Here is a 27,173-nt window from a genome sequence, read left to right as displayed (position 1 = left end):
AGAATCTCATGCGAATTCTAACGGTAATACCTTGGACATTGTTCTAGGAAGGACACCATGTGAAGGTGAGGCATCCTCTGGTCTCATTTCGATGACTTGGTAGCCGTGATGTGTGTGCCTGCTCACCTCAGCCTGTCGCCATTTCCTGATACCTCTCCTACCAGCCAGGCTTTGCTCTAGGCCCTGGAGACATAGATGAGCAAGGGACTCTGTTTACCCAAGAACTCAGAGACCCAGTGTAGAGACAGATGGAGTCAGAGGTAGGGATGTGGCATCGCAGTGCAAATCCTTTGTACTGAAATAAATTCCCTGGAGGCAGGGGAGCACCCTGACTTCTCCCAGATTACTAGGGCCAATTGTGAACATGAATTCTCACTTATTCCAAGGACTCAACAAATAAATGTCTCCCTAAATTTGTTTTCTGTGGCTGTAACTGCATACCCCAGGCTGGACATTTTATTATTTTTTAAGGGGTCTTGTTTTAGTACATAGCTCTGTAAACCCAGTTTAGCACGCAGTGAAGGCCTCTCTGCAGGTTCATGATATGGTAGAGAGCATCCCTGGCCCAGGCAGAGCAAGCAGCCTAGCTCAGGTCTTGCCCCTTCCTCTCATGTCGGCAGGCATTGGAGAGGGCCTAATCCGTGACCTTATCTTTTCCTAATTGACTCTGAAAGGCAACCTGCAAATGTCATTTACATGTAACTTGGGGTTTTTAATAAGGGAGTTCTAGGTAACACGTTAAAGCCATTGCAGTTGAGATGTTCCAAGATGTAGAGAATGGCAAAGTACTGTGAGCTCCCAGAGGAGGAACCCTTCAGCTGGGTCTGGACCACAGGCAGGGAGGTTCAGGGGGAGTGCGGAAGGGAGACTGGATATGTGGGTAGAGGGGCTGATGAGGGAGGAGTGGATGGCAAGACGGGAGGTGAGTCTGCAGGACAGCAAAGGCACTCCATCGGGAAGGGTCGAACTTGACATGGAAGGCACTGGAGAAACTCCTGCAGGGTTTCACAGAGCAGGGATCAGGTCCAGGCATCACTGTGATGGCAGAACTTCCTGGCTGTGGAGAAGGCACTAGAAAAGCATGAGGCAGGTGTCAGATGAGCCACCAGAATTGTCTCTGTAGTATGGGGCGTGTAAAAGCCTGGTGTCTAGAGTCAGCTGTTTGCCTCACTGCCTCCAGCAACCTGCGTTACTCAGGCTGGATGGTGAATGGGATTCTGTCTTCTCTGATTCCTCATTCCTGGGTAATAGAGCCAGTGTCAGGATTCTGTAGTGACATGGTGTGCTCTGATCATATTACAGGTGTAATGGGCATGTGATTGTTTTAAATATCGTTACTATCATCCAGGCAAGAGCTAGTAAGTTTCTGAGACACCGGTAACAGGGGTAGAGAATCCAGGGCCAAGAAACACTTGGCACTGAAGTCAGCGTTTTCTGGCGCCCGAGTGGATGAAGGAGCACTGAAGGGCAGGAGTCCATGATGACTGGGGCATTTTGGCCTGAGCACCCAGGAGGAGGATAGTAGAGCCATTCATTGGCAGAGGGGGGTGGAGGAGGCGGGGCAGGGGAGGGGGAGGGTGCTGCATGGCAGGAGAAGGCAGTGAGCTCAGCTTCGGACTGGCCAACTCAACCTCCAGTGCAGGTGGGGAAAGGTGTCAGTGGGCTTCGAGAGTCTGGCATTCAAGAGAGGCCTGAAAGCAAATTCATGAGCCAGCTTCTAGCAGGAGTCAGTGAAGTCATGTTATGGCTCATTGGATCGGGGGAGTTACGGAGTGTGGGAAGAGAGCTATGAGTGCTTACTTTCCAGGACTTATTTATAGTTTCTTTTGAGACAAGCTCTTATGTAGCACAGGCTAGCCTCAGACTTTCCACATAACTGAGGGTGACCTTGAACTTGGGATCCATGTGCCTCGTGCTTGGTAAGCACTCTACCCACTGAGCCACATCACTAGATCCAGATGGTGCTTTTCAAGTGTGCTTTGTATTCTAAACCCTTGTATTGATCCTAATTAGGAGCAATGGAACACCATTGGGAAGGAAGGGGATTGGTGAAGGTTCTGAACGGCAGAGTACCACCAGCACCCAGGATGCCTATAAATGTACCCATTTCATAGCTGAGTAAACGGAGGTACAGAGATATCCACATAGCTCTCAATGACAGACCTAGGATTTTCACCCAGCTTGTCAGAATCCATCTCTGTGCCAGTCTGCTCTGAGAGCAGGGGTTTCTGGGATGTCACATGGAGCTCCAGGCAAAGGGAAAAGAGCATTGGGAGGGGAAGTGTAGAGAGCTGGACAGGGAGTCTGGAATGCAGACAGAAGCATTTCCTGGAGGGAGGGATCAACAGCCCAGGATTGGGTCAAGTGCACCTGGAGGACCTTTGCCTGGGGGATCAGGAGGCCACTGAGTGATGAGCAGTGAGGTGGTAGGTGAGAAGACTGGGTTCATGAACAAGTAGGAGGTGAGGACATGTAGCTATCTGTGCTGCATAGGCCATTATTGTCAGAGCTTGTGGGGAGGTCGGCAAAGAGGAGGCAGGTACAGAACACAGGGAGGGATGAGTTCAAGGAGGGCGAGAGGAGGAGCCCCCAGCACATAGGGGAGAATCCCTGTGAATGCAGTGAGCATGGGAAAGCCTCAGATACAGCTCAGCTCTCACTCACTATCAGAAGATTCCCACTGGAGAGAGCATAATGGGTGTGAGCAAAAATTCTCTTGAAGTCTCTGCCGAATTAAAACAACAGAGAGTCCACGTGAGAGAGCCATAACCTCCCCCCACACACACACACACAACCGTATACCATCTCCCTGCACGAGTGTCTCCTCGCTCACTTCCCTTTCCACAGAGACCTTTGTTTGTCCTGTGTTCTGGGCAGCAGCCTCATACACAGTGAAATGATAATTAATGATAATTAAGGAAGTCCTGGAGGGGCCTGCTGCCCAAGACCCGAGTCTGATAATCCAGAATCTATGTGTAAAATAATGTCATGGTGCTGTGTGCTTGGGATCCCAGCAGTGGGGAGGTGGAGACAGGGGAGATGGGTTCCTGGGACTCTCCAGCCAGGCCACCTAGCATACTTGGTGAATTCCAGGCCAGTGAGAGACCCTGTCTCAAAACAAAACAAAAAAGATAATCAGAAAAAGTGGATGGCACTGGAGGTGAGATTGACCTCTGGCCTCCACACACACGCATGCATGCATACTTCCACACACGTGTGCACTTGTTCACACACACACACACACACACACACACACAAAGGCCCCCGATGGGTGTTTCAAACACTGCACCGTTCATAGGTGGAGCACAGAAACTTTCTTTCACAATACCCAGCCATGAGTCATCATCACTCGTAGAATCCGGACAGGTAAAGTTCAGGGACAGCATATCGCCCGTCCTCCCTCCAGCTCTCGGGCTCTGCCTTCAGAAGAGCCTTCAAGGTACCTTAACCTGCTGAGGTGCCTTATGCTCTGTGGGTACAGGTGCCTGCTCTGTAGTGTCAGGGAGGTAAGAGCTACAGCTGGCATAAGGCCTTGAGAAGTGTGGGGCCGGAGTCACCAGCTCCTGCCTAGATACAAGAGTCCTGGTTCTGGGAGCAGCAGAGGGTGGTGGGGATGAAGGCAGTGTGGGAGAGGGAGGAACAAGGTTGCTTTTTCTTCTAGGAACAGAAAGCTGTGTGGCCTTCAATGCATCTGCTTCAAATGACTCTGGGTGACTTGGCTTCTGTCATTTAAGTTTGTCATAATGAGAAAAACAAGTTCCCTTCTGATGCTTTGCTGCCAGGCACAAGGAACACAGGCCCAACAGACCTTCTGAGGGGACTTTTTATCTTGGGGCAAAGACATTTTCTGAGCTGTGGGGACTTAGAATTCTTTCACTCAGACAGGGACCGTGAAGGGTTAAGTCTTGACTCAAGCAAGCAATGCTGCTTTGCCTTGCCTGGCCTCCTGGCTAATATCCCCGAGGCACAGGGCTAGACCTGAGATCTGGCTTGTAAATACTCTGCGGTTGAAATGGCATTTTTGCTCTTGGAAGTCCTTCAGTGAAATGTGCAAACCTTCACAGAGGGCCTCAGACAGGCTTTCCCAGAGAGGTGCTGCCCTGAATCCAAAAAGCCACAGGAAAGGGCCTTGGGTGTGTGGGGGAGTGTATGTGTGTGTGTCTGCGTGTGTGTGTTTGTGGGTGTGTGCAGGTGTGCTTTCATGTATGTGTCTATGTGTGTCCATTTGTAGCTGTGTATATGTATCTCTGTGCATGCGTGTGTCCCTGTGTCTATCATATGTATGTATGTATGTAGGTAGGTATGTATGTATGTGTCAGGGTATATATATGTGTGTCTTTGTGTCTCCACACCTACAACAACTCAGCTGAATTAATTTGCTTCATTTTCTTCCTCTGGGTGTCAGAAAACACAATGCTGGCACAAAATAATCTTATTTCAAACTTGGAGGGTTCATGGGTCTCTGGAAAGGTACTCCAGGAACCAAGGAGGAATGGGACATCATGCTAAGGCCTTTGGTTGAGTGGTGGTATACACAAACAAGACACCAAAGCAGCAGAGGGAGGAGCCACAGGCACCTTTCCCCACCCCTCTTTGGTAGCTCATGAAGAGCAGGCATTTTTCCCCAGGAGGGTGTGCCCATAGCTCAGCACAGGTGTGGGCTTTGGGAAGACACACAGCCCTTTATGTGGCTTGCATCCAATCTTATGGGTCTGAATGTTCTGTCAAGGAAAAAGGCTGGGCGTGTAGAGTGGATGCAGAGAACTGTGTGTGTTATATGATAATTAAGTGTTTGTCTTCTATACTTTATTGTTGAGAACACTGAAGTGTCATGGTTCACACAGAAGCTTGGAATAGAGGTCTGAGTTGACAGTTACAGCTTCAGTGTCCTCACCATCAAATTGCACCCCTCTGCAGTTTTGGGAAGATTGTGACAATAAGTTATTGGGAATGACAGTGCTTTAGATAGGATGTCTTGTAGAATCAGACTATTCTGGTAAAAAAAAAAAAAAAAAAGGTCTTGATCCAAGTATGGTGGCCCACACTCTTACTCCAGCACCCAGGAGGCAGAGACAGGTGGATATCTGCGTGTTTGAGGTCAGCTTGGTCTACATAGTGAGTGTCTCAAGCACGGGGGTGGGGTGGGGTGGGGGGGGGTTGTTGGTAGGTTTATGCTCTGGCATCACTGTTCATCATTGAAGGAAGTCAGGACAGGAGCTCACACAGGGCAGGATCCTAGAGGCAGGAGCTATGCAGAGGCTATGGAGGGGTGCTGCTTACTGGCTTACTCCCCATTGCTTGCTCGGCCTGTTTCTTATAGAACCCAGGACCACCAGCCCAGGGACGATACAGTTCACAAAGGGCTGGGCCCTCCCCGATCAATCACTAATTAAGAAAATGCCCTATAGACTTGCCTACAGCCTAGTTTCATGGAGGAATTTTCTCAACTGTGACTCTCTCCTCTCCAGTGACTCTAGCTTGAGTCAAGCTGATATAAACTAGCTAGCACAGGAATATAGGAAAGATTGGTTTTAATCCTGGCATTCTAATACCATGTAACAATTGTTGGGTCCTAGAATTTTAACAACTTAAACTAACTGAAAGGGCTCAGATATTCCAGGCTAGCCTCTGACTTAATTTATGTAGCAGAGGGTGACCTTGAACCTCTCTGAACCTCCTGCCTCTACCTCCCAAGTCCTAGGATTACATCTTCTGCCAATTTATGTTTTACTTTGGCAGCAAATAATTTCATATGGTCACGGGATGCTAATTTTATTACTACTTTCCCGCCTCCGTCCCCAAGGAACTTCTATTTCTCTTTAGCTCTCTTTTAAAAACCCTTACTCAGAGACACATGTGATTTTGGCACCTTGAGTCCAACACTTGTCAGTATTACCCTTGACACCTGATCAGTCACAGGTGGACACTGAGCAGAGTGGCGCCCCCATGTGGCTGAATTGGCGTTGCTCTGGATTTTTTTTTTAATATTATTAAAATGTTATTTTATTTTACATACATAGATGCTTTGCCTGAATGTATGTCTGTGCGCCTACATGTGTGCAGTGCCTTAAGAAGCCTAGCGTCACAGATAGTTTCGAACCACCATGTGGTTGCTGGGAATGGAACCTGGGTCCTCTTGGAAAAACAGCTGGTGCTCTTAAGCGCTGAGCCATCTCTCCAGCCCCTTGCCCAACGGATTAGAGCAAGCACTGAAACAACCAATCCCACTTAAAAATATGGCAGCCCTTATGTGGTCGCCTGTGGCTGCATAATATGTAGTTATGTGTATTTCCTCCTTTTGTTTTTCTTGATCTTTTTTTGTTTGTTTATTTTTTATGACATGGTCTTACTAAGTAGTTGAGGCTGGCACTTGGTTTGCAGCTCAGGATGTCCTCCTGTCCACTGTCGTCTAACCTCACCCTTCGGAGTGCCTGGATGGCAGAGATGAGCTCCATGCTGTGCACAGTTGCATTTTTGTGAGAGAATGCACTGCAGCATTCTCTGATGGCTCTGAATCTCTGATGGAGTCGCTGAGCCAGCCTGGTGTTTTAATTGAACACAACACTGGCGATCTGGAGTGGTGGAAGCATGCTTGTGTGTACAGCCTTGCAGCATGAAGAGACTTGTATGGATCTGAATTGTTAAGTGATCTTTTTGCAACTCCAGATTTGCTAATCTATGACACATGCGCACGTGTGCTGGTGTGGTCATCATTTTGGCAGGAGACCTTTCATTCTTGGGTGGGCACTAAGAGCCAGCTGGGCTTGTAAACCCACGGGCCTGAAGATGTTTACAGTTGACACAGACCACTGTTTACAGGTTTTACAAATAATTAAAAAAATTTTTTATTGTTATTTTATATGCATGTTTTGCCTGCATGTATGTCTGTGCACCACTTGGCAGAGACAAGAAATATGGTTGGACCCCCTGGTACTAGATTTCCAGATGGTTGTCAAGTCTTCCTAGGAATCGAACCCAGGTCCTCTAGAAGAACGTTCCGTGCGTTAAAAAAATGTGATTTTTAGAGTTTTCAATTTTATTTTTTTCTATAAGAGTGTTTTACTTGTATTTATGTTTGGGCACCAGGCATGCACAAGCCTGGTGCCCAAGGAAGTCAGAAGAGGGCATTGGATTCCCTGGAACCAGAGTTTGGACAACCCTGAGCCACCATGTAAGTGCTGGGAACTGAATCTGGGTCCTCCATAAAAAACAAGTATTATTAACTAATGAGTCATCTGTCTAGTCTAAATCTTTTTAAAGAGATGTATTTTGCTTTTAAGTATGTTTATGTATTCTTTTGTAGGTATGTGCATATGAGTAGGTGTCCACAGAGACCAGAGGTGACAGGTCCTCTGGAGCTGGAACTGCCTGACGTGGGTGCTGGGAACTGAACTGGGGTCCTCTGGAGGAGCAGTGTGATGACTCTTAACCACTGAGTCATCTCTCCAGCCTCTCTGTTCACACTTTTAAAAACTTCTTTTAGTATGATTTGAATCAAACATCTGGAGAGCCCTGGATGCAGATGGGCTGAGTTCCGTTGTGTTGGGGAGAAAGGTGTGAGCCGTGGTAGTCTTGGCTGGAATGTTGAGCGAGGCTGCCTGGGAAGGACCTGGGTGTTGTATCAAGGGTGTGTAGCTCTGGTCAGTGCTGGCTTGCTCAGGTGCTCTGCAGTTTGTTTTGTGCTGCTTGGAGCTGAATCTGCACAGAGAAGGCTGTGTGTGGCTGCCAGTCTGGCTCTCCGTTTCGAGGAATGATCCAGAACGTGCGTGTGGAATATGATTTCGCCCCATCCAAGCTCAGCCTAGGACTTAGCTCTAGATTCCTCTTGACCCCTGCCTGTCCTTCATGAGCTGCCAGGGTCTCTGTGGTTCTGGTTCTTCAGTTTCTATTTAGATTTCTCAGACTCCTTCTATGTATCCTCTGGTTTTCTTATAAAGTATATATCCTGATTTATTCTTTGGCAATTTCATGCATGTATATATTTGATCATATATACAATCCTTTGCCTTCCTGTCCCCAGGGATCACCCTCTCCTCCCCAAAATGCTCTCCCTCCTACTGTGTCTTTTGTTTCTTGAGATTCTGAGTTTAGTTAGGGCTGCTTGCATGAGTGTGGATGGAGCCTTATTTCCTGAAGTTACCAGTGACTTCCCCCACCCCCCAAAAAATGGATCCAATCTATGGGGCAGCCATTAACTGCCAACAGTATATTGGGCCAGAGTGGGGACAGGTTGGGGTGGGGTCACAAGCCCCTCCCGATCCTCATTAGGTTCTGTCTTCAGCCTAGATGTTTTTACAAGTCACTTCTGAACCTGTGAGGTCAGTGGAGCAGGGAAAGTGATGAGCAGGAGAGCTGCCTTTCCCCCCACACCCCCCTCAGCTTTTTCTTGTCATCTGCAGATGGTCTCAGACCCATCTCACTCAGGAGGCCTGCGGTAGAAGGTGAAGGTTTTGTGGATGAAGCCTGGAGAGATCCAGTGGCTAGTGGATCCCGTGTTCTAACAGATGTCCTGCATTAAGGTGCCAGGGTCTGCCAGTATTTCCTTCCTACGCAGCTTGCAATACTAGAAAGGTTGGGTGGGCTTTGGTCTGTTTTTTTTCTGGCGCACGGTGGTGAGGCTGGAATTCTTTCCGTGCCCAGTGTGGTATGGATTTTGTGGCTGTCTTCAATTCCATGCCTCCTGCCAGTCTGTGTATGTGTATATGTGTGTGTGTGTGTGTGTGTGTGTGTGTGTGTGTGTGTGTGTGGTGGTGGTGGGGGGAGAACAGAAATTAGTATTAAGTGGCTTGCTCAACCATTCTTGCCTTCTTTTTATAGACAGAGACTCTTACTGAATCTGGAATTTACTGGTTTCAGCTAGACTGGCTGGCTTGTGAGCCTCAGGATCTTTCTGTCACCCATGCTGGGATTGCAGGTGCACACTGCCATGCCAACTTAAACAAAAAGATTTATCCTTATTTTATGTGTATTAGCATTTGCCTGTATTAGTGTGGACACACTATGTGCATGCAGTTCTCACAGAAGCCAGAGTGTCAGATCCTTTGGAACTGGAGCACCTCCCAAATTCCTGGATGTTCAAGGCAGTCTGGATTCTCTGCCTAGTTCTTCTAGACCAGACAGTCCCCTTTGTTGTCAAGGATTTTCTGATCTGAGGTGGAGGACTGCAGTGCAGTGGGCACAGAGATTTGGATCTCAGTTTTTGCCAAGAACACTGTCTTTTTCCTTTTCTTCCAAATGAGCAAACTATGATCATGAACTTTTAATCCTCTTGTCTCTTTCTTCAAAGTGAATGACTGAGTGTACCACCTTGCCCAGTTTATACGGTGCTGGGGATTGAACCCAGGGAGGGATTTGTGCATGCCAGGCAATCACTCTGCCAACTGAGTTAAACCCCAGCAGGTCCTTCATAACGTGAACATCTTGGTACCTGTTGCCGACATGCAAATAAACTCTTCTTCACAGAACCAGCTGCGATTGTCTTTGAAAGCTCTTACTCCATTTCTGATGCATTTCCATTTCATATAGGTTCTAGTAGGTCAGAAACCCTGCCCTCAGCCTCCTTCCAGGAACCTTATATCCACAGACAGAGCCCAAAGGAGGTGGAAATATTGTCTTTAGAGTCCATCTGGCTTTCCACCTGTTTCTCAGACAGCATGTCGCTTCCTGTAGACATTATGCCTGGTTCTTCCCTCTAGTCCCATGCTCCCAGAAGTAAGACTGAGAATTAACATATATTTACAAATGCCTTGGCCATATAGTTAGGCTCTTTGACTAGATCACAACTTAAAATAACCTATTTATTCCAATCTACATTCTGCCACATGGCTGGTTACCTGTGCTCAGGTACCATGCGGCCAACTCGGGGGAATCTCTAGCTCCTTGTTCTATCCCAGAATCCTTTCTGCCTCCCGGATGTCTCACCTCCTCCTTTCTTCTTCTTCTTCTTTTTTTTTTTTTGTTTTTCGAGACAGGGTTTCTCTGTATAGCCCTGGCTGTCCTGGAACTCACTTTGTAGACCAGGCTGGCCTCGAACTCAGAAATACGCCTGTCTCTGCCTCCCGAGTGCTGGGATTAAAGGCGTGAGCCACCACGCCCGGCCTCCTCCTTTCTTCTTAAGCCATAGGCCATCAGGTTTATTATTGACCATACAGACACAGGGTGTTCTCTCTACCACTTCTGGTCTTCAGTTTGTTTTGGTGGAAGGGGCCAGGTTGCAAGTAGCCCACGTTGGCCTTAACTTGCTATGTAGCCAGGGATGATTGAACTGCAGCTCCTCCTGCCTCTACCTCCTGAAGGCTGGGACTGTAGCTGTGCACCACTGCACTTAGGCTGTTTGCTAGGGATGGAACCCGGAGCTCTGTGTCTTCAAGGCACGCACTCTACTCACGAGTCTACATCTCCAGACCCCCATCATTTTTTTAAAGTCCCACACAGCCAGCCCGACTCTTCTGCCTGTAAGGGTCAGAGTCCAGTGCCATATCAGTCTTGGGGATGGGCCTTAGTGCTAGCCTTTCAAGTTCAAAGGACGCCCTGCCACCCTGTCCTTGCATTCACTTGGGACCAGGGATGAAAGCATCTTGTAGGGCCCTATGACTACATGTCTGATCTCAACACTTCGATGGAGGTCTTTGGGTCGCTGGTTCCAGTGTCTCCTTCTCAGCTCTTTCTGCTGACAGAAGCCTCTTGGGTGTGGCAGTGTCATGTGAACTGCCTGTGTTTGATGCTTTGGGGACTGCAGAAATAAACTGAAACCAGAGAGAGTCTGGGAGCATCCAGCGCCTCCACCACGAGTTATGTCAAATGTCTTCAGTCACTTTCTTTCCATTCTGGAGACGTCACATAATTACAACCATTCCCAGACAAACACTAAATAAAATTTACACATAACGCTTGAATTACTGTGCTGTCTTATCCCAGGGTGGCTTTCTCAGAGATTAATATTTCACTGAAATGGTTCCTCTGAGTAAGCTGAAGCCAGAAACTGTGGAAACTCAACATTTGCTTTATACAATAACACTTTAGGGCAGGGCCAATTTCTGAATTTTTTTTTTAATAGTATGCTCACTTTGAAAAAAAAAAAGAAAAAAGAAGCCCCCTTAGCAGAGCCCATGTGGCACGATTCCCAGATTGTGTTTCTATCTCTTCAGACATAAAACTGAGAGGATGTGACTCTAGTTGCTATCGTCTGACATAGGCACGTAACAATGATAATTGTTGCTTATTGAGCAGTGCCGTGGTCTGGATGTGGCATCTTTAGTTCCCTGAAGGCTAATGTGTTCTCATCTTTAGAATAAGCCCCACACTATTATGTCATAAAAGGAAAAAAAATAAACCCTGAATCCTGTTTGCAGATACCGTGTTAAGGATTTTTATGTCTGTCTGACCTAGGATTTGGTTTTGGTTTCTTTCCTCCCAATCTGGGATGAGGGTCAGGATCATGGTAGTTTGGTGTAGTGCACCAGGTAGTAGACTCTTCTCTCATAGACTATATTTTAATTCTTCTGGAAACAGTTGATAGAATTTTCCAGAGAAACAACCTGAGTCTGAAGACCTAAGGGTGGGGCTGGGGTTGGCTAAATTAGCAATTCATTTTTTTCCTTTTTTCCCCTTCATGTGTGTATGTGTTGGTGTGTTGTTGTTGTGGTTGTGGTTGTGGTGGTGGTGTGTGTATGTGTGTGTTTCTGTGATTTGAACCTAGGACCCCACACATGATAGGAAAATACATACCATAGAGCTGTATCTTTATCTTTGTTTTTGTTTTTTGTTTCTTTTTTTGTTTTGTTTTTTGTTTGTTTGTTTTTTCTACTTTTTCCTTTGAGATGGGTCTCACTAAACTGCCCAGAATGACTGGATTCATCCTGCAGCCTAGGCAGGCCTTGAACCCCCCCATGCTCCTGCCCTCAGCCTCTTGAGTAGCTGGGAATATGGGCTCACCTTGGAGTTCAGTTTCTTCACAGTTGACAGCACTACTTGGACATCTCTGTCTCACTGGATGGGCCGAGGTGGGAGTCTGTGCTTTACTCTCGGGAGGATGGTTCAGAAGCTCAGAGCCCTGGGGTTGACCTGCAGCCTCTGTTACTTTCTGACTGGGCATCATGGAAGAACTTCCTCTGTGCTTCTATTTTTCCCACCTGAGAAATAGCAACAGCCATACCTGCATCATGGACAGAAGCATTCAGCCAACTCTAGGGGAGGCCTCAGCAATGAGTTCTGAGAATATAATTAGTAATTGATACCCAGAGCATTGCCTCTAAAGGAGCCTTCATGGCTTTTCCCTATTGCTACCCCATTGCTGGAATTAATTACTCTTTCCCCATTGCCCTGTAACACTCAATTTACATTGCTTTTATGCTCCCTTGTTTGTTGTGTCTTACGTAGCCAGACTGCACATCTCTCCCACTGGCATTCATGCTCATTCATTTCTACATTCCTCTCTCTCTATTGAAGTAACACAGGCAGGCTGTGTACCTTGAGATAGGAAGGTAGTCTGCCTTCAGGCTGAAAGACATTTGGTTAAGATTAGAAACTTCAATGAGCTATTCCTGCTGGTGGTCCTCATCTAGTCCTAGGTGAAGGCACCAGGCTGTTAGTCCCCTGACAGAGCAGCAATAGGAAAATTCAGAGTTTGGGGACTGTCATTTGAGTTAGGCCTGAGCCACACCAGGTCACGCCGGATTCTGTAACTCAGGGAGAGCTTTGGCTAATGAAGATGCAGTCCTTGTCAGGAGTTACAGAAATACTACTGATGGTGTAGACAGTGACTGCTCTGCTTTAAAGCCTGGAAATCTTACCCCACCCCCGACCCCCTTTTGATTCCGGCCATGCATTGGGCTTTGTTTTGAAGTGGTCATGTGCCAGGCACTGTGCTGACCACCACTGTTGGAAACGAGGGGGCACGAGACCCTGACAGCCACTCTTCTTCTGGAATAGTCTTTGGTAATGCAGACTCGATGGTGTCATCAGCGCTGACTGGCTAAGGATAATGCAAGGCGCAGTCGTCGTAAAGGTGACTTTTATAGGCTGAAAATCGAGGGAGGAAAGCAATGGAAAGTGTACATGCCTGTGAGTGTATGATGGTTTGCATTGATGGTCATCGAAGCAGACTCGAGAGTCACCTAAGAGGTAAGCTTTTAGATGCACAGATTAGGTTCGCCTCTGGGTATGCCTGGGTGGAACCATCTTGATCAGATTAAATAAAGCAGAGATGCCCTTCCTATGTATGTGGCACCATTCCTGGTGGGCTGGAGTCCTAGAACTGAAAAGGAGAAAATGAGCTAAGCAAGGTATTTGTCGCTGCTTTTTGCATCATGACTGCATGCTGGTGACTGGCTGCCCCAGGCTCCTGCTGCTGTGAGCTCCCATGGTGATGGGCTGTACCCACAAACCGTGGTGAGCTAGAACAAACCCTTCCACCTTAAGTTGCATACAACCTTAAGGTGTCAGGGTCTTTGTTGTTGTTGTTGTTGTTGTTGTTGTTACTGTTGGGGTTTTTGTTTTTGTTTTGTTTTGTTTTGTTTTTCACAGCAACATGAGGAAAAGTGACTAAGGTAGAAAGGAAGAGGAGTGAGTGCCAAGGACCTGTAGGGGAGGTGGACCAGTGACAGGCTCAGTTAAGTGTGGAGGCAGAGAGGGAGGGCCGGGGTATGGCTGTGTGTGTGGGAGCTCAAGTGTGTGGGAGTGGGGGGTTTGTCTCTGCTTTCTCAGGGAAGCTGGGAGCCTGATAAAAACTGCAATTTGTTTGTTTCATTTGTCCGTGCTGAGTGTTGGGCAGAACCAGGTTTGTGGGGTCAGAGTGGTTAACAGTTAGGCTTGGGGGAGAGACTGGATGTCAGAAAGGTCCTGGTGGGGACTGTGGGGTTCTGGGAGTAACCAGGCTATGTGGAGAGAATTGCTGAGCCTAAGATGATGTGCCAGGGAACACAGGGAAGCAGGGGGTGGGATCAGGGCTCCCAGCGGGGTTGGTGAGCACAGGGACTCCATCATGGGGAAGCAGAACCTGCTCCGGGAGTGTGATTCCCCAGGGAAGCTCTCAGCCAGCAGCCGCTTGGCACCAGCTCTGCTCAGCCGTGGGAACTCTGGGAACAAACAGAAGGACTAAGACACTTTCCTGCTCACGAGTGGCTCGCAGCACAGAGCTGAAGATGGGACAGATGGGGTCCAGAAGTGTCACTGGGAATGACTTGCTGCAGGAGGGACGGTGGTATGCAGCATGTGGTATGATTCATGGGGCACCGTGAGTGCTCATAGAGAGAATTTAGATTTCAGTCTGCCTGATTGTTTCTCTGGGACTATGAACATCCTCTCCACAGGCAAGGTGTGGGAACTGTACCCTAGCTCCAGTGACATCTCTCTCTCTCTCTCTCTGTGTGTGTGTGTGTGTGTGTGTGTGTGACACACACAATTTACTTTGGCTCACAGTTTCACAAGGCTTAATCCATGCTTTGTTGATCTCTTACATCTGGCAGATGAGGATTCTACCACCGTACCACCAGTGCAGGTGACTCCATGCACTGGGGTAGTCATCATGGTGGCGGGAGTGTGTGGCAGAGGCTAGTCTCCTCTTGGTGGGCAGGAATCAAAGAAAGTAACATAGGGAAGGCCAGGGCTCCAAGGATATGGCCTCCAGAACCTGCTGCCTCCAACCATCCTCACCTCCTGCCGTTCCCCCAAACCCAGTAGTTATTTGAATCCATCAGGATTAATCCATATATTAGTTAGAGTTCTCCATAGGAGCAGAATGAAAGGGGTGGATGCATATGGTATGTGTATGTGTGCGTATGATTTATTAAGTCTGTCTGTGTTAAAAAGTAGCAGAGTGGTGCCTGAGAGCTGGGAACCTAGGGGTTACTTGGTCCTTGAGCTTGCTGTCTCAGCAGTGGGAGTAGCCCCTTGTGTGACTGTCACATGCTGGAGAGGCCATCAACCAGCTAGTTGCTCAGTTCACAAGACTGGGTGTCTCAGCAACCCCAGTCTGTAGATGAAAACCTGAGAGGTTCCAGAGAGCTGCTGGTCCTTAGACTATGATGAAAACACTGGTCCTGGTATAGCAGCAGCAATAACAGGGTGAATCAACTCAGCAGCAGGAGGGAGCCCAAGGGAGCCAAAGGGGAGATACCCTCCTTCTGCTGTCCCCTCAGTCAGCACCAGGAGGTACTACCTACAATAGACTGGGTCTTCCCAAGTCAACTGGGGCAATCAGCTAATCAATTCTTCAGTAGAGGCTCCATACCCAGGTGATTCTTGAGTTGACATCCAAACCAACTACAATAATCCATTCATGAAGACAGGACTCCCACTATCAAACCATTTCCCAAGAGCCATGGGCTGGCAACCACACTGCTTTATATGAGTCCCTGGGATCTTTCATATTCAAACCACAAAGGTCAGTCCCTGAGTATTTTTATGAATGTGGCTCAATGTGCCTTGGAGACCTGCTTTTGCATGTAGGTACAGGAGCCAGGAAAGACTTAGAGATCTGTTGCACACAGCTGGCAGGAATGTGAACCAGTCCAGCCACTGAGGAAATCAGTGTAGAACTTGCTCAAAAACCAGACAGATCTTCATATCATCTGTACCATTTGGATCTTCATATCATCTATACCATTCTTGATGGTTTATATGAAAGACTCCAAGTCCACATAGCACAGGGGGACTTGCACACCAGCCCTTCTTACAGCAACAGCCACACAGTTAAAATTACAGATCCATCCTAGAAGTCCAGCAACAGAGGGATGGATAAGACATATATGGTGTACACACACACACACACACACATAGAGTTTTCTTCAGCCACAAACAAGAGTAAAGTTTTATCATGTTGAGGAAATGGAAACAACTGGAAAGAATCATAAAAGGTGAATTAAACCAGATGCAGAAACAAAAATATCACATATGTTTTCTCTTATTTATAGCATCTAGATTTTACACATATATGTAAACAATGTATGTGTATATGGCATGCAAGTGGAAATAAGACTATCTACAGGGTAAGGGGGGAGATAGTTGGGATGGGGAAGCTTGAGAAAGTGGAAGGACCTCAGTTCACCTTCTGTTACTCTGACAAAATCGTAACCCAGCCAACCTGCAGGAGAATTTACACTTTCCCTCAGGGCCTGCCGCTGAGGGAAGCCAGAGGTAGGAAGTTAGAGACAGAAACTGAAGCAGAGGTCATGGAGAAACAACACTTTCTGTGTTCTTTCATAACCCAGATCCATCTGCACACCACCCACAGTAGACTGTACCCTCCTCACATCAATCATTAATGAAGAGAATGTCCCACAGACTTGCCCGCAGTCCATTTGTCCTCCTGGGAGGTTTCTGCATTCTAGAGGACTCTAGTTTATATGAGTTTGAAGTAAATAAATAAGACAAAAATGCCAACTAGCATAGAAGGAAAGGGAAGGGGGTGGGTATGCTCATTATACACTATGTAGGTACAAAAACGTTTTTTGAAATTAAGAAAACAAAACAGGATGACAACAAAAAGATTGCAGATGTAAGGTGGCTGCATCCCTGTGAGCCTAGAGTTCAGGAGGCTGAGGTAGGAAGACCCAGAGTTAGAGGCTAGCCTTGGCTAAAGACAGACCATGTGTCAAACCAAACCAAGCCAGACAAAACAAAAGAACTAAAGATCTTCAGCTTTAAGTTTCCTTCCCTCCCTCTCCCTCTCCCTCTCCCTCTCCCTCTCCCTCTCCCTCTCCCTCTCCCTCTCCCTCTCCCTCTCCCTCTCCCTCTCCCTCTCCCTCTCCCTCTCCCTCTCCCTCTCCCTCTCCCTCTCCCTCTCCCTCTCCCTCTCCCTCTCCCTCTCCCTCTCCCTCTCCCTCTCTCCCTCTCTCTTGAGACAGGGTTTCTCTGTGTAGCCCTGGCTGTCGTGGAGCTTGCTCTTGAAGACCAGGCTGGCCTCGAACTCACAGAGATTCACCTGACTCTTCCTCCTCCTGAGTGTTGGGACTAAAGGCATGCACCACCACACCCAGCTCCCCACCCTACTTTTTAAGTTTTTTTTTTTTTTAATATTTTTAAAAAGTGTATGTGTATGAATGTTTTGCCTTCATGCACACCTTGTGCCCACAGAGGTCAGAAGAGGGAGTTACAGATAGTTGTGATGCACCATGTAGGTGCGGAGAATCAAACCTCATTCCTCTTGGAAGAGTAGCCAGTACTCCTACCCAACTATCGGCCTCTCCAGCTTGAGCGGCCTCTTTCTCACTTCCCTGGAAAGAGCGATGGACAGAGGAGGGTGCCCAAGCATCCTTTGTGAGGAGAAGCCTTGACATAAAGCCTGTAGACATAGCATGTAGGAGGCCACAGGTCCTGTGTTTTCTTTCCACACACTCATAATGCATAGCTCTGTCCAGGGCTGAAGAGAGAGGCTTCCGGAGCAGCAGGAACAGGCTGTGGAAACAGAAAGGTCAGAATTTACTGGGCTTTAATGTCCACACAGAGCAGTGTGGGACTTTTTATTCCATAGTGCATCTGGGCATTGCTATCTGGGACGTGAATTCCCTTCCTTCCTGTTCCAGGGAAGCGGCCTGCGAGTTTCACTGATGTCGGGCCAGGCTGACTGGTCCCTCACTCCCTAGGTTGTGGGTTTTGGCTGAAGAGAAGGAAGCGGAAGCGGATGTCTCTGATCGTCTGTTTCTTGCTTCCTTTCTGTTATGAACAGAAGAGGCTGGATTCTCCAACTGGCTAGTCCAAATTCCCGATAAAATTCCAATCAACAGGGACTGGAGAGATGGCCCTGCACTTACAAGCATTGACTGCTCCGGCAGGTGACTCGGGCTTGTTTCTCAGCATGCTCATGGTTTACAACTATCTGCAGTTCTAGGGCACCCGATGCCCTCTTCTGGCCTTTGCAAGCATATGCGTGAGGTGCACACATATACCTGCAGACAAGCAGTCATTCACATAAAATAAAAATGTGTAAGTCTTTTTAAAAAATCCTTACCCATGGGCTTTTTCCTTTGAGAGAATGTTACCCAACTCTTCAAGGACCTAGACACCCAACCCCCAAAAGACCTCTTTGTTGGACTTATGATGGAACCAAGTCTAAGGGGTATAAGGTGATCTCCCAGATGTGCGTGCACACACACAGATGTCCCTTTTCTCCTTTCAGCATCTGAGAAGTCAGCTGGGACCAAGCAGGTTTAGAACTGATCGGCTGCCACCATCCTCATCAAGGATGGCCAGTTATTACTTCTGTGTTCCCAGTAGCCCACCTCTCCCCAGGTAGCTATCACCCCCCAAGAGTTACCTGCATGCGGGTAACCTTACCCCCCAGCTTACCTCCTACTGCTTCTGAGTATAAGGTGCAGTGGGCTATCACTGGGAACATTTCATTTCTGCAATTGCACTCTGTGCATGGGCTCAGGGCTGCTGAGAATGTAAATGTGTAACTGTGGGAATGAGCTTGCCTGTAATGTGGAAGCTGATGATGAACACGGTGCGCCATGTGACCAATTAACCGTTCAATCTGAGTTCTCACAAGACAGGGCATGTCATTGTCTTCATCAGTTCAGCAGTCTGTGGTCAGGAAGCCAAGACACTGGGGCAGATGTAGTAGAAGGAGATGGTTTCTTTCCATTCTTTTGTAGTTTGTTGGTAATTAGGTGAAGAAGCTGTGGAGCAGTATATGAAAGAAAACTCCTATAGAGTAAGGGGCCTGGGAAGATAGCTCAGTGGGTAAGAGCACTTCGTGCACAAACATGAGGGCCTGAGTTCGAATCCACAGAACCCACTTGGAAAGCCTATAATCACAGTGCTGTGTGTACCAGAGACAGAAAGGCTGCTAGCTGCTAGCCTAGCTCCAGATTCAGTGAGACTCAAGAAGGTAAGTGGAGACATGGCAGGACATCTGTCACCCTCTTCTGGTGATCGGGTGTGCTCACAGTGCATGCAGCTGCACACTCCCTCTCACATTCACACAAGAACTGGTAGATACTGCATTGCTAGGTGAGCGTTGACAGAGCGTTTGTTCTTTAAAAATGACTTTTCTCTGGAAGGATGTGGAATTAACCCAGTGGGCTATCACTCGGAGAAAGCTATGGCTTTGAAAATATGCAACTCTCTTGTAATTCTCCCTTTCCCAGGACAATCCTGATCATTCCTTGCATCAGTGTGTCTGAAGGGCTGAATCCTAGTCTTGGCATAGACCTCAGACCCCATGAACCAAGGGACTATTTCTATGAAGGATGGGCCATTCTGAGCCAGGGGATCTCTGCTTATAGATTAATAGCCATTGTTCACTTGTGGTATCTTCTTTCGAGAACTTTGCTGGTCATCAAGACACTGCATTGTTGAAACAGTGTTTGGTGCAATGCTCCTATGGGCAGGCATTGGCAACTTCTCGCTGACTCCTTCCTGTCTGGGACAGGCGCATGGGATTCCTAAACTTGAGGATGACTTAGGCTGGACTCTGAAGTAGTGGTGCCTGCTCACTCAAGAACTCTGCGAACACTTTCGGACCAGATTGCTCTTTGTGGCTGAAGGCTGTCCTGTGTATTATGGGATATTGAGTAGCATCTCTGACCCTAACCCTGGATGCCAGTGTCACCTTGTCTTGTAGCTGTGACAACCAGAAATGATGCTCAATGCTGTCAAATGTGTGCTGAGAGGCAAGACAGCCTGGGCTGAGAACTGACCTTCTTGGAGCTGGGAAGGGACGGAGAGCTTCCTAGGGGAACATGGCATAACCCTGTGCATATGAATGACTGAGTGTCTCTGTCCTGTGCTGGTGCGTAGGTTCACAGTGCACTGGCTGCACAAACCCACAAGGGTCATATAGTACAACACTTCTCAAACTCGACTGAGTGTGTCAGAAACTTAGATTTGGATTTACTGGGTTCAGGGTGGGACCTAGGATTATGCAGACCTGACGAGCTGCTAATTAATGTTGCTGCTGCTTATACTTAGATGACACTCAATGAGAATGAAGGCCGGCCATCTACACATTATGGTCCCTGGGGCCAACTTGAGATCACTGTGGGTTTTTTAAAGTTTTTATTTTTTTAAATTTAAAATTATAAGTATGTATGTGTAGCTATTTGTATATTAATACAGGCACCTGAGGAAGCCAGATGAGGGTGTTGGGTTTCTTGAAGCCAGAGTAGTAGGTGGCTGTGAGTTGCCCAATGTGAGTGCTCAGAAACAAATGCAAGTCCTCTATAAGAGCAGTAGGTGCCAAATGAAGTCCACAGTCAAATGTGTGGAAAGATGAAGGAGCTTGGTGCCCTTGGGGAATTAAAAACAATCTGGCATTGTTGGAGTATTCAATGAGTTTATATCTGTGTCTGTAGGTGTGGGGCTGGGGAGGAGTCTCCTCGGGAACTAAGGTTAGAGTCATACAGGTTTTATGTTGAAAAGGTGAATGTCTGTAGGCTTAGACTGTGGCTGTGTAATCATACCTATACTGAAGAAAGCTACCCCTGCTGGTGAGTTAGGAAGAAGAGTCATCAAAATGAGCATGTGGGACACTTAGAAGCGAGAGGTGTGGCCTGCACCAGGGAGCATTGGTGAGGGAAGGTGGAAGGAGGTGGACCTGAACTTCAGATTCTAGCACCTTCTCTTCCTGAATCCTGGGGTCCTTGAATCTGTGGAGCCCAGAGCTGTGGTGAGGAGCTGGCCAGTGGCCTGGACTCCCACTATTTACCTGGACCCTTCAGCACTTACCCTTCGGGAATGCTAATGGATACTGAAGGACCTGTTCTGCTGTGGCTGGGAGGAGGAGAGCCAACCCCCCCAACCCCCCAGCCCCATGTTTCCCACCTCACAGCGGCCAGCCACCTTTCTGAGTCCTTTTAGCTCCCCCTTTCATTCTGACACTGAGTGGAATAAAGTAATAAAAAGGATTGGATATCTTTTCAGGGGGTTTACCTACTACCATGCCTGATGTGCCTCCAACTCCAATATAACCAAATATCCCTAATGGCTCTGATAATCAGCTAGCCCATTTCAGACTGGTTTCTCTCCTGCTGTCTCAGGTTATGTAGCCTTTGCTTTAAGGAGGGATGGGTGGTTACTTTTTCTACCTCCACAGCAGTCAGACTGTTCCCTTCACAGTAAGGGAATCTCCTGCTTGCTACCCTGTTTTACCTTTTTTTAAAAAAACAAACAAACAAACAAACAAGCAAAACAGAACCCTGCCTCCCTTCTGAACTCTGAGATCCCTGTCCTTGTTTTAAGCCCCAGCACATTATTGTCAGGGTCATGGAGCCTGGGATCCAGGGGCAGGTTCTTGGCATTTTAGAACTGGACACACAGTGCAGCTGTGGGATGGGCATGGCTGGCCAATCACCAAGGGTGACATGTTTTGACCTGAGGGACAAGGCACCTGATCAGAGTACATGCGTGTCCTGTGCCAAGTACCGTGTGCCATTGGTGCAGGCTTCCAGAAAAGAGCAGCAGAGCTGTCCCTGGGGTGATGACATGGCTGTAATGGATGAACCAGGAAGAATACAATTAAGCATCCGAGGACTGGCCTGAGGGAGGACTGTAGTGGGACAGAGAAAGGGGAAACACGTAGTATGTTACTTACGGCCTCCTGAAAACCAGGCATCTCACTGGATTAAGACAAAACCCAGATCTTTGTGGCTCTCTGAGTGGGAAAGATGGCTTCCTTTGGGAACCTGGCTCTTTATTACTGAGCACAGAGCGCTGGATTACCAACCCCAGGAAAGCAGACGGTGCTTCATATCTCACTTTATGTCTCCAAACAGGAGAGAGAGAGGGGCTACGCTGAGCCTGAAGAAAGACGTATCCTGGAGCTCTTCTCCATGCCACATGAAGCTGCCCCTCAGCCCCAGCACGGAACCAGTGGCCACGGAGCCCTTGGGAATGGCTCTGCTCAGCAGCATCCTGGCAGCCTGGTCTTATATCTCAGGTGGGTGCTGATGTCTGCTGGCCAGGGCTGTGACCTGGGCTGCTTCTTACTGCCTGGGTCTGAGCTTAGACTAGGAGAGAAGTGAGTAGGCACCACGGGGAGGCTCTGCTCCACTGGGTTGGAGATGTAAGTTTTTTGGGTAATTATTTAAGCGAGATATTCTCTAATTTGACAGGTGAATACTCCTAACAGGGTGTCTGTCTGGAGAACTGCTTAGTTATCTTTCAGCCGTGGATCACTGCTGGTTTCTTTTCTCAGCACACCAACCAATAAGGAAGGAGGAGTCCTCCAGCCTGAGAATTTCTGTAGGTTCTCAAACTCACACAGCGCTCTCTCTCTCTCTCTCTCTCTCTCTCTCTCTCTCTCTCTGTGTGTGTGTGTGTGTGTGTGTGTGTGTGTGTGTGTTTGTGTTTCAGGGCCCATCTGAAGTATTTAAGAACTTTCTGGAAGAGAGGGAGCCAGGAGGTGTGTGAGTCTGGAGACACTGGTGCTTGTTAGCCTCTTCTTGATTCAAACTTGTGCTCTTCAGCAAGATGTCTGACTTGCTCCTCAAGATTTTATTTTTCTGCCGAGCAGACACCGTTTGTATAAAAGATGCTATTTGCTAACACATGGAAATGCTCTATCATTTAGATGCTCAAACTTCTATCTTGCTGGAGTGGGTGTTGTAATCTTTAACGTTTGGATAACTTGCTTCTGTTTTGTTTTGCCCGGAGTTGTATAGATATTATATGAAGAAGGATGCCAAGGATCTGATTTGACTCCCTCTAAGGGAAGGGTTTTATTTTCTAATTTTCTAGCCAGGGTTTATATTGGCAACTTAAGAATTCAAATGTAAAACCCAATGCTTCTATTTACAATGGCTCGCTCCTTGTAGGGAAACTTGTAAGGACCAACCCAACTGGCTCATTTGTAGTTGGCAAGATGGAGCATGTCTGAGTTACTTTCCTGTTGCATTGATAAAATTCCCTGAGAAAAGCAATGTAAGAGAGAAAGGGTCTGCTTTAGCTCATAGTTTAGGGGCACAGTCCATCATGGTGGGACAGTCAAGGTAGCAGAAACCTGAAATGGTCAGCTGTGTTGTCTCATAACCAGGAACCGAGAGCAGCGAGTGTAGGTGTGCCACTAATAGGGTCTACAAAGCCAAAATCCTCTGTCCTGGAGATGGCTCCACCTTTTCCATCTGAGATTGATTTTTTTCACATTAATTAACATAATAAATACAACCCCCTAAAGGACATGAAGTTGGGTGGGTTAAGGGTGAGTGTAGTGGAGCTGGGGGAGAAGAGTAGGTGACTATGATCAAAATACATTGTATGCAAGTAGGAAATTCTCAAAGGGTAAATGAAAATATTTTTTAAGAAAGGTCATCTCTCACAGACATTCTCAGAGGAGAGCCGGAACCTGGATAGTCCCTCACACGTAAACCTAAAGTCTGTCACATTGATCATCAGCATTAGCCTTCACAGGGTGTCTAGTCCCTGTGTGCCACATATCCTGGTTCTTCTCTCATGACTTAGAGAATCCAACTCTCATCCCCTTTGAGGAAGGCCTCCTTCCTGGGCATCCACACATTAGTGGGAGTTCACTGTTATTTTTTTATGGATGGAGCTTCTCACAGGCTATCTTCAAATGCCCCATGTGCTTGTCCCACCACTGTGGTTTATGCTGGAGACTGCATCCAGGGCTTCATGCAGGCTAAGCTAGTGTGCTACACACTGAGCTACCTTTCTAGACCCTTTGCTGTCTCTTTGAGCTGTGTGGGGATAAAGAAGACTGAAACTAGAGTAGGGACATTTGGGGCAGTGACAACATGTTTGCACAATGACTGGAGGAGGGTCCACCTACTCTGTCCTGAAGACTTTCCCAAAGCGAAGCAGATGGCAGCGGGAGGGTCTGGGATTCCCACAGGCTCAAGGATACCTGCAAACCAGCTACTGGATGAAAGGGCTTCTGGAGAGAGCAAACAGAGCACTGGACTTTGGCACTCTGCTCAGTACAGGAGGCACCTGGCAAGCTTCCATTTTGACCAGCCTGACCCTGAGTTGTGACCAATGAATGTGGTAATTCATTGAATTGGCTGCAGTTTGCAGGGAGTCTTGTGACCTTGTTGAGTATGAAAAGGCTCATGGCCCTGTTTTTCTGTCTCCTCCAACCTTCCTTCTCCCTATGCCATTACACTGGAATCAAGTGTTATGTGGGACACTGTGAAACTTTTTTAAAAAGATTTATTTATTTATTATATATAAGTACACTGTAGCTATCTTCAGACACACCAGAAGAGGGCATCAGATCTCATTACAAATGGTTGTGAGCCACCATGTGGTTGCTGGAATTTGAACTCAGGATGGACGAACCAGGAAGAATACAGAAGAAAAACAGTCAGTGCTCTTAACCACTGAGCCATCTCTCCAGCCCCCCCCCCCCCCACTGTAAAACTTTTGCTTCTTTTAAGCAGGCATGTGGAAAGGGGATTCTGAGGAGATGGCTCAGCAGATGAGAGCACATGCTACCAAGCTTGACCTGAATTCGTATTCCAGGATCCACATGGCAGAAAGGGAGAACCAAGTCCACTAATTGACCTCTGACCCCCACATGCATGCCTTGGCACCAGTTCCCCACCCCCTGCCAATTAAGACATGTGAACATTTTTACAAATTAAATAAGCATGGACTAAAATTTAAAGTGAATGTAAGAAAGTGGGGGTTTGGATCTCTAAAATACATGTAATAAGACAGTGAGGGGCTAGAGAGATGGCTCAGTGGTTAAAAGCACTGTCTGCCCTTTAGAAAGACCCAAGTTAAATTCCCAGCACCCATATGGCAGCTCACAACTATGTAACTCCAGTTCCAAGGGATCTCCCAGCCTCACACAATGCACATAAGATAAAATAGAAAATAAATGAATAAAACAGATTAGAAATGGATTCTGACTAAACAGATGGCTCAACAGTTAAGAGTGAATACTACTCTTGTAGAGAACCCCAAGTTTAGTCCACCCCACCCACACATGACATCTCACTACCCCAGTAACTTCAGTACTAGAAGATCCTACGCCCTCTTCTGGCCCTCAAAGTCACCTGTGTACAGGTGCAAATACTCACACATAAAATATACACAAACATTTTTTTAATGATGCTGAAATCAGGAACACTCATCAATTATAAAGACAATGAATAATTTTTAAAACACAAAGATGAATAAAATAGGTAAAATTGTTACTGTCCATAAGGATAAATTAGGACCAAATATAAAAAATATGGCAGGAGAGACTTGTTGTTGCTTTGCTTTCTCCCATGCCTCTTCTCCTCTATCTGGCTGTTAGTTTCAGTAGGACCCGATTTCTCTAGCTTACTCTCCGTTCCAGTTGTATGCTGGTTCATCTTCAGTGTCAACCTTAATGGACTGAAAGGTGCCTAGAGTTTGGGGCACATTCCAGGTTTGTCTAATAGGTTTTTCAGAGATTGGCACATGGAACGTGAACCAAGTGGGGAAAACTCATCGTGAGTATAGATGTCTCTATTCATAGGCTGTGGGTCCAAGTAGAACAAAAAGGAAGAATGGGGAAATATGTGCACAGGTGGTATCTTCGTGCTATTTTCTGTGGCTTTGATCAAAACCCTGAGTAAAACAACCTATGTGAGAGAGAAAGGGTTCATGTTAGCTCCCAATTCCAGGTTAGAGTCCAAAAACAACAGAAAACTTGAAATGGCTAGTCATATTCACAGTCAAGAGCAGAGAGAGAGTGAATGCATGCATGCTTGCAGAATAGGATCCTCTGCATAGGGAATGGTGTCACCCAGAGTGGGCTGGGTCTTTTCAACTCAATTAACTCAATCAAGACAATCCCTCATAGACATGGAAACAGGCCAACTTGATCTAGACAACTATCATTGAGATTCCCTCTTCATAAGAGTCAAGATTGTGTTAAGCTGGCAATTATGGTGCTATTCTTTCTGAATGGGATGTTTCTTGCTAGTAGCATTGATCACTGACATCAGATTACAGGTCAGTCCATCTTTCAGTGAGGACTTCCACCAGCATTCTCCAGGAGACTTCCAGCCCTTCAACCTGTATTACTTGTCCCTCTTATTCTGGGGGCTTCCAGCTGCTCCAACAACTGAGCAGGGATTGGCTTCCTCAGCTTTCCAGCCTACAGACAGGAACTCTATAACCTCTGATCATTACTCTCATGTTTTCTGCCTCCTTATTCATTCTATTCCTCAGAAAAATTTTAGCCAATGCAAATTACTTCTTGTCCAACCCATGAGGTCCATTTCTTTAGCAACACATTTGCTACTTGCTATTGCACACAACTGTCTTGGTCCTTTGTCTGACGAATGTGAGTGTGTGTGTGTGTGTGTGTTTTAGCAGTCATATGAGGTGTTTGAATATTCCAGGAGAGAGGGAGATAGAAGATTGTGTAAATCTGGGAGCCCCCTGTTTGCCTCTTTCTTAGCCTAGAGTTGTGCTTTTCTGAAAGATGCCTCACTAGTTGAGGGTGTCTACGTAGACCAGACAGTGTTATACAGGATCAGCTCTTCCTTTGATTACATGTGCAAACCCTCCCACTCGAGTAAGTTTTTCATCTTTTGGTAGCTGGCTTTTGTTTTGTATCTGTTAGCTGGCATTCTGGATGTTGTTTGAAGAAGAAGGGACTGAGATTCTGATTAAATTTCCTTTGGGGAAGGGCTGGCTTTACTTTGTGATTCTATGATAGATAGGGTTGGTGTGTGTGCATATAGAAGCCAGCAGATGCACATGGCCTCTGCTCCTGGATAAGCCTGTCACATAGTTCTGTGGTCTTTCTATTTGCTTTTAGATATAACTTGTCCAATGTCTGTGTGACATGAATCTTATACCGTGACTATAGCAGAATGTGCCAATCTTTCACAACAGCTACCCCAACATTAACTGTCTCAATAACTAATGATATCAGTTCAACAAGACACTACCTGAAAAAAATATTAAGCTGTATAACCCAAGCTGGCTCCTAACTCATGGTAATGCTCCTGCCTCTGCCTCACAAGTGCTGGCATTACAGTTATAATCACCATACTAGACTGACTCTTTCTTAAGGGGAAAATAAAAGTTACTAATGATAAGATGTTGAAATTTCTAACATATAAAAATTCACAAATTTAATTAAAGAGTCTCGAGGAAAGAGTCCCAGGAGAAAAGTTGACAAAGGACAAGAATTGGCAGTTTGCATAAGGAAAAATGCAAATGGCTGCTAAAACTGCACAGTTTAAAATTCTGGCGAATCCATGAACAATGAGGGCAGGATGGAAGTGCAG

General features: G+C 46.9%; 1 protein-coding gene across 4 annotated transcripts in view; it reads left to right on the top strand.

Annotated features, from left to right (window-relative positions):
- The window catches only part of Eva1a (eva-1 homolog A, regulator of programmed cell death), a 52,472-nt gene that overhangs the window by 7,189 nt on the left and 18,110 nt on the right, over positions 1 to 27,173 (top strand). Inside the window, exons 1-2 of one of the 4 annotated variants that reach the window (XM_021164918.3) lie at positions 3,156 to 3,439; positions 21,714 to 21,877. In XM_021164918.3, coding sequence (XP_021020577.1) covers positions 21,778 to 21,877 — 100 coding nt within the window. In that variant the 5' untranslated portion in view covers positions 3,156 to 3,439; positions 21,714 to 21,777. Of the gene's footprint in view, positions 1 to 3,155; positions 3,507 to 21,356; positions 21,520 to 21,713; positions 21,878 to 27,173 lie in introns of those variants that run through there. The other 3 variants (XM_029478477.2, XM_021164919.3, XM_021164917.3) reach the window with 3 other exon arrangements.

The sequence above is a fragment of the Mus caroli genome, unplaced genomic scaffold (genome assembly GCF_978045245.1).
Source record: "Mus caroli unplaced genomic scaffold, Mus_caroli_1 scaffold_7, whole genome shotgun sequence".
Taxonomy (NCBI): Eukaryota; Metazoa; Chordata; class Mammalia; order Rodentia; family Muridae; genus Mus; species Mus caroli.
Note: the sequence above shows the minus strand (reverse complement) of the source record. Positions and strands in the feature narration are given on the sequence as shown.